Source organism: Mesoplodon mirus (assembly GCF_964341445.2).
Source record: "Mesoplodon mirus genome assembly, chromosome: 4".
NCBI lineage: Eukaryota > Metazoa > Chordata > Mammalia > Artiodactyla > Ziphiidae > Mesoplodon > Mesoplodon mirus.
In genome coordinates, this window is record NC_138979.1 from 57,842,283 (window position 1) to 57,856,285 (window position 14,003).

At 37.6% G+C, this 14,003-nt stretch overlaps 1 protein-coding gene across 3 annotated transcripts in view; it reads left to right on the plus strand.

Annotated features, from left to right (window-relative positions):
• Positions 1-14,003, plus strand: part of MAP2K5 (mitogen-activated protein kinase kinase 5) — a 257,859-nt gene that overhangs the window by 172,589 nt on the left and 71,267 nt on the right. For 2 of the 3 annotated variants that reach the window (XM_082618875.1, XM_082618877.1), the window contains one exon: positions 4,736-4,765. The exons of the other annotated variant lie outside the window; for it this stretch is intronic. In XM_082618875.1, the coding sequence (XP_082475001.1) occupies positions 4,736-4,765 (30 nt within the window). The remainder of the gene's footprint in view (positions 1-4,735; positions 4,766-14,003) is intronic. 3 annotated transcript variants of the gene reach the window in all.

Here is a 14,003-nt window from a genome sequence, read left to right on the forward strand (position 1 = left end):
CTGCTGCATTTCTATAAAATAAAGGTTTAACTGCAGTGCACAATCTAAATGCAAAATCCTTCGATGGAAATTTAATTGTGTAAAATGTGCACAAGGGTAATTAAGAACAAATTTTAGAACATTTCAGACTATAAAGTCCTCCTTCAACTAGATCATTGGCTATATTGAAAATGATTATTTTCAATTTGCAGTTTTGCTGAGAAACATAGAATATGTCTAAATTAAGAATTTATAAAATCCAGTGCTCTTCAGTATAATTGTAAATTTAAAGCTACTCCCACATTGTTGATATTCTCAGTTGGTCAGTTGATCACCAAAAACATATCCTGAGTTTTTGTCCTGCACTTGCTTTCTGGTTACAATGTATGTTTTCTCTTTATCATTTATGACTTCATGACAATAATTATTCTTATTATCAACAGAAGCCATTTTTGTTGCTTTGTAAATAAATATCTTCTACCCTTTTTGTTAAAATACAAAGGTTTCTATCATACATTTCTTATGTATTTGGCAATTGTTAATCACACTCACACATATATTGGTTACTTAAATTATAAAGTCCAGCATATTCAGATACCGCTAACTCAAGAGTAGTTCATAGATTATGGTTGGACAAATCAAAGATCAATCAGATAACACTAAGGAGCAGTCCTAGTTTTACAGTGAAAGGTTAGTGGTTTACTGTTATTTAAGTGTATTCCCAACTGGTAAATGTTTTTAGAGCATTCTTTTTCTGCCTTTTGCATAGTAAATCTCCCACAACGAACAGAGTATTTAACACTTTGCTGAATCTTATGTATTTAGAATTAAAATGCACTTTTTTATTTAACATTAAATAGAATCCTCTCCCTCCCTCATCTCTACCTCCACTTCCCCAAAATAAATAAAGCTTTTCCAAATCTTTTACAATGTGAGCCACTCCCCTGCTGGGAATGAAAAGGATGTTAAGAGTCATTTGATGAATTGCTGGCACTTCTGTGCGCCCACATTTTTCAATATACTTTTTTTTAACTGGACTTAAGCTGCCTCAATTTAAATGCTTCTTTTGTAAAGATGATAAAGAGGGCAAAGACTTCCATTGGCTAAGCCCTAATCTGTTTGCTTTGTTGTGATTCTTTTTTTTTCTTCTTCTTTAACCTATTTATAAATCTACATCTACATACAAAGGTCATTGGTTGGCTGAACTTAAACCATTTTACTCAGTAAATTTAATTAAGAAAATACAGTGCAACTCATAAGCAAATGAGTTTTTTCCTAGTTTTAAACCAAACCACCCTCTTGAGTGCTGATTGCCTTGCCCGACCCCTGGTGATACAGAAACAGGCAAAATTAAAAAGGACATTAAAGCTTCATTAAATCTGAAACACATTTAGTACAGTGACATATCTGCAGGCCATTTCAGAGAAGATTACATACTCTCTTTTGTAAGTTTCCTAATTTATAATACCTTGACAATAAAAACTGGGGAAATGCAAGTAGATTAATAGATCAGTAAGGGTAAAAGATACAGAATGGCCCCAGGTCCATCTGTCTCTGAAATATTCACTCATAGCATATGTGCTCCCTCTTCCCCATAAGGGTTCAGTGTTTATTTTGACTTTTGACAGCCTCAGCCATATCCATATCTGCTAAGAGCCCTTTTCCTTTTTTACCTTCTCCTAATTGAACTTGATAAAAAGGTTCTAGGGCTTAGCTATATATTTCCTTCTATTTGGCCACAAGACAAATAGTATAGAACATAAACATTGCAGCTGCATTAAACCTGAAAGGGCAGAGACATACATGGAAGGCAGCTCCCTCTCCCAGGGCCTTAAAATGACTGCTTGTGGTGCCAGCCTTATAGTACCGCTGCCAGTTTTCACTAGTGCAGAATTGGAATCCTTGGCTTGCCACTGGAGCAGCCCAGTGGTGACACTGTGGGAGAGGAAATGATTGTTGCGCATCTCTGGTCAAGAACAGGGGACCATTCTCTGCCCTCAGATTGAAAAGAGGTCAGACCTGCAAGATGCCTTAGAAACAGTCCTCGCAGGAATGTAGTTGACAAGTAAGACGGAGCTTCCACAGGATATCAGGAAAGTGCACATAAGTAAAGCCAGTTCCAAGAATGTTGAGGTCACTGGTTCAAGCATTGCCACCTGTTCCCTAGCTGGCTGGTACAGAGAGGCTCCCTGCTGAATTTTCTCTCTGTTCTCTTGATGGGGGTCTCTTACAGAGTAAATGAATATCATCAGCCAGCCTAATTACCTTTTACCAGTTGTGAGAGGGGGCCAAGTAGATGAGTGCACATTCCCAAGTCTGCTGTAGCCTTGCCTCTCCATAGAACAGTGATGACTTGAGAATTTGAGGCTTTGTGTTGAAGTGGAAAAAGTTCACATTTTTCACCTCATCCCACTCTTCTTTTTTTTTTTTTTAAAGTCTTCCTTTTATCATTGCTTAGTTCTTTAATCTACAAGAACCAATGGCCAGTGTTGGCACTGGCCAGCTAGTTTAGACCTTAACTGTATATATGGTGGTCAAGTTTCTTCTGCTGGTAAGCTACATGGACAGAATTCTTCCATAGGCCCTAATGACATGTTCAACATGTACCAGAGTGAATGGTGCAGCACCTGTAGAAGGACTTCAGATAGGATGTTCTAAACATTTTCTAGTAGTTATTAAGCTGTCAGCTTTTTCAGACCAGAGACCCTCCTCTTGCTACTTTTTCCAAATGAAAGAATGTGCAAAACTCATAATCTGCAGATGGGTGTGATGATAGGTGACAGCTTTTGGTGAGCTGTCACTGCCTGTCAGTTCAGTACAGAATGGTGCAAATGCCTAGCCCACCCATTACTGCCACAAAAGACCATAGTGGCTCCTTCTGAATCAATGTGCACATTCTCATTGGCCAGAAACACACTGTATTTACAGAATGTAAGTCAAATCAATAGCCTGTATTGGGTGAAGGTGGAGTGGAGGCCGTGGAGAGCTGAGTCCCTCCCCTTCCTAATTAATAGCAGCATATAGACAACAGACATAATCACACAAAACTGTGAAAGGGAGTTTGATTAACATCCACACTCTCTTTCCTTCACTCTATAGTTGAACAGATTAATGACATCCACCAAATGAAACAATGATAGTATAACTTTATGTCTTGAAAATCTGAGAATTCTGAGTATACAAGAAATGAGTACAAGGTAACAAATCTTACCAAGTATTCACATATATATATATATATATATATATATATATATATATATATATATATATATATATACACACACACACATATATACACACACACATCCAAATGAGTGTTGGCCCTTTCCAAGTAGTCACCTTACATGGTCATATGGTTTATTCCTATTACATTGCTGTTGCTCAAACTGGTTTTAGAACTTTAAAAATTAACCTCAGCATCTTCATGTCTATCCTTATTAAGGAACAAAATATTTATTCTTTGAAGTTGGCTTTGGGTTTTGGTAATACCCATAGGCCATTCAGACCTTAGTCAACAAATAATTTACATGATCGAAAAGCAGAAGGGTATAATTTTAAGCTCAAGATAAGATGCAATTCTAATAAAATGAAGTAGTTGTTCTTCTGTGACTTGAAATGATTCTAAACACAGTTCCAAAAGAGGAGTTCAAAAATGTTTGAGCAGTGTCAGTGTCTTTGAGATAAGTGCAACTTCTCAAGATCTAGAAAAGCAATGTAATATGCTGGAAAGAACCCTGGATTAAGTTGCAAGTCTTGGGGTCAGTCCCCAGGCTTCTACTGATTAACTGTGTGGAAACATCTTCAATGGGACTCTGGGGTTCTAATCTGTAAAATAGATTGATGTTTCCTTGGATCCATTCTAGCTTCAAAGTTTCCTGATGTAGTGATTCTACTTTGAAAATATTTACAAATACCTATAAAGGATTTCAGACCTGACAATGGGCCACATTATGAAGTTGCAAAATTTAGCCACAGTTTTCTTTAAATAAATTATGGTACGTTTGGTAAATTTGATCTTATCACTTCATATCAATCCTATTCCTGGTTGAATCATTTTGTTTTCACAGGTGAGAATTTAAAGACCAAAATTAAGTGAGTGGCCTAGAAATACATAGCAGTTTACAAATAAATAAAATTGGAAGCTGTAAGGATTCACTTACCCAATTTCAGACTTATAGTTCCAACTTCACAGTCTTGAACTGCCACTTTCCCACTAGTAGTAGCTCTTTTCTTCTAAATATGAATGGATGAAAAAAACTAACAAATAAATGAAAATAATGGCAAAATTTTCTATTTCACATGGCCCACTCCCCATTTCCTACAACTCTTCCTGTAATACTTATAACTGAAAATTCTACAGAGCTGTGGGCTAGGAGCAATTAAGTGTTTCCATTTTTACAAGAGGAAAAGCCGACAGTATCCTATGGTTTTACATCTCTGTTTAGAAGAAACTGTCATACACTTGTAAATGTGAATAATGCCCGTACAGCTGACAATATTCCTAAGAGAAACTACATAGGGGTAGTGTTTAGTTGTTAAAAATAGAATATTTTATCAGGGATACAACATTGTCCAATGTAAATGTTCATTCTATATATAGCTTTCAATGTAATTACAGCAATAATTTAGTTTGTGCATTTAAGGTTGTGAGCTTTTTATATTTGCTGGATGTAATTCTGAAATTTAGTACTTGTCTGTCTTAAGATCTGCCCTGCATGCAAATCTATAACTAGACAAATATTATTTCCTTTCTCAGCTTGCTCTTGGGAGGTTTCCATATCCTCAGGTAAGATTGTTCATTACTGCCGTTTTCCACTGTGACATTCATTCCTATGTATGAAGTACAGGGAGCAATTGTGAACATTTGAGCCACATACAAATAAATCTGTCCTGTTAAATTGAAAAGTGATATCTTAAAGGAGTCATTTAGGAGTCTGTATTGATTTTTGATTTTTTTATACTCCAGATTGTTTTCTTCTTTGTTAAAGGTTGAAAGCCATCATTGTGCTCTTCCTTTGTGTGACACTGGTAATGTTTTTCCTCATCCCAACCCAGTACCATGTGCTCTTACTGAGGTTGGAAGAGGGGCACAACCTTTTCTTGATACACTATTTGCGTTTTTGGATTCAATTACTTATTTGAATTAAAGGATTGAGGTGAAGGGTGAAAATATCTAATCTAAGTCATTATTTTTGCTAAGCAAATAGATGGGCCCCCCAATTTTATGTGGCTGTGATTTCGAACATTTTCTTTTTAAAAAATTTGCCCTTCCTATTTACATTTCTAGGAAAATAAAATGTCCATTATGTTACCATTGCTGATAATAATCTCTATAGTAATTTCTTTAAGATTTTTATTATAGAAGGGTGCTAGCGCTTAAAATATAAAGCTATTTTGTGGTTTGAAAATGATTCCCCAGTGTGTGGGGGGAAATAAGTGAAATGTCTAGAGGGATGAAAAATGAATGGTTTGACTGTTGGTTGATGCTCCCTGTTTTTCTGGCATCTTGGTCTGTACAGGCCAAAGTGCCTGGAGGCATGTCTGATTTAAAGGTGGTGTTGGTCTCTGCTCTTTAAGCATCTATTAACTTGCTATTATTATGCAAATAAGTGTTGTATTACACATACTAATTTATGCATGGTTAGATTATACAGATGCATCACAAACATGGTTATTGAATAATAGGATGGGACTCATTCTCTCTACCATCTTTATAAGCAGTTTTAAGCAAATTGTCCTGGTACCCATGTGGACATTTAAAGCCCCTTCACACGCTGAAATGTCTCTTTTGTATCCTTTTTCTTTTACAGTTAAAGCCATCAGATAAGTGGAAGAGAAATCATCCAAGTTGTTAGGTTCAAGAGTGTCAGTCTCACTTTTCAAATTTGTAGGATTCTTTGTTTAAACATAATCTTTTCCTTAAAGAGAAGATCCTAAGTGTAATCACTTGGCATGCATGCTCGCATTTAGTGAGATTTTACTGTGTACAGCCTTGCTGCTTAGCTCTAGGTAGCCCATCAAATTAAAATCACATTTTCAGGATTTATAGCTCATTAGAATATTTATCTTGGTAAGCCTCTTATTCTGTCAGTAATTTTTAAACAATTCACTGTTTGGCCAGTGTATGCAATCCCCTCAAATTTTGTAAATGAAGAGAAGAGGCACTGTATAACTTCTCTCTCAAACAAGTCTTAATAGAAAACTTCTATAAGCCATCTAAGAAAAAAAAAATACCAAAGATTGGGGATGTAGCTGTATTCTTGAGATTCCTAATGCCTAGAGTATTTAATCAGTGAGATTTGACAAGTGATAAGTCTAAGAAATGATTGCATTTGACAAATGAAGCTTTTGAAGGCTCTGGTCGAATTTAGAAAGAGGCTGTCTACCTTTGCAGTATTGTTTTCTGGAATGTTTAAGTGTATGTTTACTTGATCAGTCGAGTGGAAGTTGGAAAATTCTAATGTGCTGAACTCCCTAGGTAGCAATCACTGTTATGCCAGAGTGAGGGGAAAACTGTATTCCTTGAATTGTGATAGAATATTGTCACCAAATTGGGACTTTCATTTCAAATAATAGAAGCAGCTTTGATGCCATCAGGCCTATTTCCCAGGTCTTTCAACAGAAGTTTGTGCACTTCATTGCTGGAATCATTAATAACTTTTGATGGAGTTGGCATTTATTTTACAGGCTTTGTACTATATAGACTGAAGATTGGGAAAGGTTACTTTATAGATTCCTTTTCTACCCTTTTGCCTTCAAATAAAGCACATGAAGAAAAATGTTTATTTTGATAGTATCGCAGGGACTGGATTATGAAATAATACCTTCTCTTTGGCCCATATTATCTCATTTGAACCCCTAACCACTCTGTGTGATAGCCTCCCCTTATAAATTGGACAAACAGGATGGCTGATTTGCTCATTGTTGTACTGTAGGTGGTTTGGGGCCATTGAATCCCAAGTGGAATAGGCAGGAGTGAATCACACACTCTCAGGAGTGGAAAGTGATCTCAGACAACATCGAATCAAACCTCTCTACAATATCTCTGAAAAACAAAGTTGAACACCTCCAGTGATAGGTAACTCACTAGTTTACAAAGCAGCCATAGAGTCAAAGCTTTATTTACCAGGCTGAGGACTGCCTCATCTTAATTATTACCCACTGGTCTGGCCCTTGAACACATGAAAGATTTTCATATATCCTTAAGATCTCACAGTTTTGCATCCCTTCTGTACCCAGGGCTGGGTACTCAAAGTCAAATCAGGGAACCAGATCTCAGCTGCCTTCACTAGTGGCAAGCTGAGGAGACTGGCCTGTTTGGAAGAACTCTAGACCAGGAGCCAGAAGATTAGGATTAGAACCCAGCTCTAACAAGCTCCGGTCACTGCAGGCCTTAATTCTTGCTTTGGCCTGTTTCCTCATCTCTAAAATGAGCATCCTGATACCTGCCTTTCCTATCTGATTAGAAGTATGCAGATCAAATAAGATTATGGATATGAATTTCTAATCCTCAACCAAAGGTTGCAAGAGGATGTGCTTGCAACCTGCCAGCTGCAGCTGGAGCAGAGTGTAAAATGAGCAGAAGGGAAAGAGGGGAGGCAAGGCCAGCATCCAGACTCGTCCTTCCCCCAGCCCAGCGTCAGTGCTGCTGAAAGCGTCGTTAGCAGCGTCTCTTACTGCCGGTGACACATTGTGTATCTGGTAGGGACACAGATGAGGGTGAGGTGTTGGGAAGATAGCAGGGAGAGTTAGTAGCCCAAGACCAACATAAAGGTTAAAGGATTGGATTTTTGTTGAGATAATCATTCTCCATGAATTTCATTGTTTGGGGGGTTGGGTTTTTATCTGTTATTTGAAAACACTGTCTATTTTAGTTTCCTTTAGGCCTTAAAGTTGCATAGCCTCACTGGCATGCAGTTTAGGGCTCTATGGAAAGAAAGGTTAGGAGCCATTATAAATACACGGTCTTATTACTACAGCTTATAATAGGAGGAACAACGATGTCAGATTCACCTAGCACCTTTCCGACATCCAGCTCCAAAGCACTTGCTGTTATCTGACTCGGGACTGTTATTTCCAGCCTCCAGGTGAGCAGACTGAGTCTCAGAGAGATGAGGTGCCTTGCCTTGGGGATGAATGGGTACAGTTAGATCTAGGACTTGCAGGTGACTCAACCAGATGACTGGCTCTGTGAACTCTGATTTTGGTTTGCTGTTCGAACCACTGCCCTCCTTCCCGCTCAGCCCCACCAAGCCCTTCTCCTGGCTCTCCTTCTCTGCCCTCAGGAGACCTCCTGTGTAGATGAGAAGGGTTGTGCCATGGAAGATGATGACAAGACCATTCCCTAGAGCCCTTTTGCTTTTCTTACCGTGTGTTTAGCAGAGTGATGGATCTGGAGGGACCCAGAGCTCTCACTGACCCCAGTGCCATTAAACTCTGGGTGCCTGTGAAGGATATTCCGCAATAGAATAATGAAAACTTGTGTCTTTAAACATCTGGTAAACAGATAGTATCTCAATTTCTTGAACAATTTAGCTTTAATAGTCATCGGGAAAAATGTGCAAGTCCGGACAAGGACTAGAGCTGTGTATATAGTTAATCATGTAGATCCAAATCCAGTTGACTTAAAAAACATGATGGTGGGCAATGGTTTGTTTAATGATACCATAATTTAGGAGAAATGAAAAAGATTGCCTGCTAAAAACTGTCATCCTTCATTCAGACTTTACAACAGTACCCTGCATTAGGATGATAGTAAATCCATTACGGAGACTTCTCAGGGAATGTGCCAGCTCTGGCATTCGGAAATTGGTAAGCAAGATGCCACAGGAAAGTGAAGATAATATAGATACAAATGTATTTAAGGTACTTTTGCATGTGTAAAAATGTTCTTCTCCTTTTGGCTACATTTCCTGATCTTGGTTAATAAGTTACATCAAAATGACCTGAAGTTAAAAAAAGGAAAAAAATCTGAGCAAATAGTGCCCCTGGTATTGTAAAGCTTTGAATGTTTTCACACCCCATTAATTTATTACTTCTCTTTCTTCATCTTTAAATTTCATTTTTTTTTCAAAAATTCTGACTCCCTGCTGCTGCAGTGATTTTCATCTTGTTGTTAATTTTCCCTGCTCCATATGGAGCTCCAGACATTTCACCTGGAGGCTGTACTAGATTTTGCTGTAGTGATTGTACTTCCGGAGGCCAAAACTGTCATTTAGGGTTCCTGGTGCATCTGTCTGCGCCAGGCTTTTCACTGGCATGGGAGAGTGTGAATAACAAATTGGATGCACCTGAGATTCAGATGATTAGTGTGTTTTGTGAATCTCCACGACTTGTAAGCAGATAGCTCTGGGGTGCGGGGGTGGGGGGGCTAAACAGCAACTGGGTAAATCTGTACTCACACCTTACATTTGGGGCTTTGCAAGGGAAGTGCAAACATCCTAGGCAGTCTGAGTGCAGAGAGAGTAACAAATATTTCATCCTGCCTTGTCATTGATTAGAAAAGAGCCTTTAATTTCATTTCACCCCATGTTGTGATTAATTTGCATTCTTTGTCAGAAGTTAATGGAGTTTTTTATGGTTCACTCTGAAATCCTTGAAGACATCAGACTTGATCTGATGTTTATACAACCGCCAGCGGAATTTTTTCGTTTGATTGATGGCAAGCTAGATGTTATTCCAAACGGCTTTTTAAGCTGTTTTTAAGAATTATTTGAATAAAATGCAAGCAAGATATTGTTGTAATGATCAAGATTATCTGTTAAAAATCTGTTTCAAATAAAGAAGGTGATGAGTAGTAAAAAGGATCAAAAATATGAGATATAGTGAATAATGATGTTATTTGTTAAAATATATAACAATGGCATCCAAATAAATTATTGCAATATATAGAGATCACTTTTATTGAAAAAATATGCCATCATCTGACCAAATAGAATAATTAAGGCCAAGGCAAAAGGAAAGTCTGCATCTTTGGGATTAAAAATCTTTACTACCAATTGGCATTTCTCATTTATTCTGCCACCTTTTGCCACCAATGTACGAAATAGAGATCTGCTGTTCTTAACTCAAGGAGACGGGGTCTGTCAGGCCTGTTAGCTGAACAAAATGATGACATATTACTTGTCTCAATAAAGACGCATTCTTAAATTCCAATACAAGTTAAACATAAGTGGATAATAGAGGATTTTAAGTGAAAGACATGTATTCTTAATAGTATAATAACTGGCCTTTTTCACAAGACAGTACAGAAATGAAAATATCCTGTTGTTAAAAAGCAAAATACCCCACTTGTTCATGGGTAAGAGAAACATGTGTTCACCCCCCCATACACTGTATATCAAAGTATGAAGGAAGCTGTAGGTGGCATTTGCTCAGAACCCCCTGCTACTAACCAAGGAAATATGTTTTGCAAATGCTTTTTGATTACTGATACCATTTGTTTGATTTGGGTGCTTTGCCTTGCTTCAGCAGATCCTTGCTTTGCTGTGATTGCTGCTAGTGAGACTTACTCATAGGTCAAAAAGCTACTTATCTGAGCATTCATTTAAAACAGATTAATTTATTTGCTGTATCTGAAAGTTTGCTAAATAATTGGGTGGTTTTAATTTAAGTTACTGCTTTCTGATCCTTGTATTAACATGATCTAAGGTCCTTTTTATTATATGCAATCTATATTATTGACCACAATTGCCCTGTTTTCATTTAAATGTAAGCAGCTTGTCAAGTAGAAAATATTTTGTTTAACTTGGCCTGGAAACCTGCTATTTTAATGTGTGTGAGGTTTTTTTTTCAATTGACAGACTGTCTTTTAAACATACGTTTATTTTGTAGTAATAAATTGTGCTCTGGATAGAGTATTTGTCTTGTAATAAAGTAGAAAGCATATGTTCTTAAAACTATTTTAAAATATTAAACGTTTTTCAAAAGTTAATGTCAAAATACTAGAGTTTTTACACCTAATTTTATTCATGTTTTAAAATCCTTTGAGTATATTGTTATTAATCCTAATTTTGACAATTTAATATGGTTTTATATTCAGTGTTAAATTCACACTATAGATATCACTGTCTTATTTATGTATTAATGTGCTAATTACGCCTAGACCAACCTAGTATTGCAAAATTAAACCTAAAAAGTTTGCCTTCTTTGAAAAGAGGTATTTGGAATCTATCCTTTGTTGCATGAACTTTTTGAAATTTGAAGATCAAGGATTTTAGTAAACTGTAAATATCCAGATTTTGTGTGAGATCTCTGGTCAAAGAAAAAAACAGCAGTAGGTTATTACCCCAACTTCAGGTTCTAACCTTTAATTGGCAAGAGTCCAAAAGAGTGATATGTGTGCAGTTTTATTTTTCCAAACATTCCTAGCCTACATGTTTTAATTCATTGTTTATTTTCATCCTCACTATTGAGGATATAGACAGTTAAAATATACTGATATTTCAAGCCATAAAATCAGATTTTATGTTCCATAAAATGCAGAGGTGAAATTTAGGTGATATGAAGATGTTCCCTGATAAACATTTGCTTCTTCCCAGGAATTTTTTAATTGCCCATGTCAAATTTTTCTCCCAGTGTCTATTTCATACTTATCAAGAGGTCTCATAATTTTATTTGCTTAGTCTATGCTGAAGACAGGAGGTGGGTTCCCACTATATCTTTAAAATGGAGCAGAAATGGAAGAGAAATCATCCCTCAAGTGTGGGTAGCTTAGAAATGTGAAACTTTCCATTAAAGATAAATTACTTGTTAACACCTCAGTTGAGGTATATGTAGTTAGCCAGCTAGGTTAGTGATTGTCTCTATTTTTTTAAAAAGCACTAACCCAATGTTGGTTTGGTTTTATAGCACCTTCTAAACTATTTTATGACATACATCTCAGTTTAATTGAACATATATTTGTCATTGAGCATCTACTCTGTCCTGGCACTGGGCTAAGCACTGGGAGTACGGAAATGGAACAGATGTGGTCCCTGCTGTCAAAGAGTCCAATGCAGTGGGAAGAAAAATGTAAACAAATGACAGTTGATATAAAAGGAGCCCTACAGGGGGTACTATGCTCTGGCCTCAAGAGTAAGAGGTCAGCTCACTTTAGGAAATTATGGTTTCACAGGGTAGATGATGCTTGAGCTGAGGCTCTAAGGCTAGAAGGATGGAAAAGAACTTTCCAGGTATTCTAGTCAAGAGGAGAGTCATCTTGTAAAAGATAAAGGTCTAAAGCAGCACGTTGTATTTGGTGTCCTTGCAGTACTTCAACTCAATAGGTTACTACTGCTACTGTGACATTTATCTCCCTAATAGTTTGGGAATGTCCTTAGATGACTTTTAAAGCAACACTGGGAGGGAAGTAAGAAAAGGTTGGTAGAATGATAGAGGAGAGAAGTGCTGTGTCAGGATGGAGATGGCACATGTAGCAGAGACCAGATAATGAAATTGAGCTTGAGAATTTCATGAATCCCTTTGAGATGACTGAGAGCCAGTCTGAGGTTGGAAATCACTGCATTTTAAGATTTCTACCCTAAGGTCAGTTGGCACATGCCTCTGAGGGGTTCCCTGCCACCCTTTATGAATTTAACTTGGCATATTGTAGAACATTTTCTAGACTGCTGGAGGATTGGTCGTCATGATCAAATGAGCTAATACCTAAGAGACCACTTTGAAAAAAATAAGGTGGTAAATAAGAGCAAGGTAATATTAGTATTATTTATATTTCTAGGAAGTACTTTAGGGATTTATCTATGTAACTCTGAAAATATATGACCATGTCTCACTCCAGTTAGGACTAAAATGAATTACTTTTCTGATCCCATAAGAGCCTTCCTTTACAGTCTTTCTTTTTTGTGTTATAATTTATCATTCACAATCACCATCATTAATATATAGAATTATATGCAGAATCTAGTCATTTTTAACTCAGTAACTGGGGACCATGATACTTTTACAATTTTTAAATAATCAGTTTAGCCCAGAAATAGAATTGAAGTTTGAAGTAATGAACTTGGTGCTCAGTCTGGCTTTCAGGGGTGACTTCGCTATCTTCTTTTCCTCTTCGACTTTGTGGTCTGGAAGGCCTTCCATTTTTCCCCCTTTGGTTTCATTGGTACTACCTCACGGAATCATAGAATTTCAGGATGTGAGGAGATCTTACAATGGTCTAGTTCAACCCATTTATTTTACAGAGGAGGAAAGGGGGGTCCATAGCCATTAAATGACTCACTGATGATTACCAGATATTTGGCAACAAGGTCAGACTGTCTCCCACTCTAGAGGGATGGGGCAGGGGGAGAAAGTGAGAGAAGGGACCCAGAGGCTTTGAGCCCAAATAGCTATCCTTACTTTACACACCCATCCATTCAAGTACTGCCTCCAAGTGGTGTGTCTACAGAGATGGAAATTACTGTTGTAGGATGCTCCATGCCTGCCAGGTAATTGCTGACGGATATGGATCCCTAGGGGGAAGTGGTCTTCAACAGCAGTAGTAGCAGCAGCAACAACAGACAAAGACATCAACTTTATTGTACTCCAGTGTTTTACTTATCAACATTCAGTATAGAAAACTTGGGTGGATTTGGGGCTAGGGGCTCATTGGCATCCAAGTTAAAAAGGGGGCAGACCTGGCCAAGCTTTGTTTGAGTACAGGTTACTTTTTAGATATTTACAGTTCTGGATTAATGCCTGGGGAGTTTGGGAATTCTTCCTCAACTCAAATGTTAATGATGCTAAGAACCCAACCTTCTTTAGTGCCAATAAAACAGACAAGCTAAGTTCATTGAAAAATCAGTGAGTTGCCTGAAAGGAGCAAAGAGCTGATTCGATTTAAGACTGGAGATTGCCCAGGACACACCAGGTGGAAAGAGGGTGCCAGGGACTGCTAGGAGCTAAGAAAGGAGGCAGTTGTCTGTTTACGCTCAGAGCCAAGGTGTCGTCCCCAAGGAATTGTGGGAAACTGAGGAAAGCAATTAGAACCAAGTGTAGACTCTGTTGTGCTGTACACTGTCAAGGTCTATAGGTGGTGACACCAT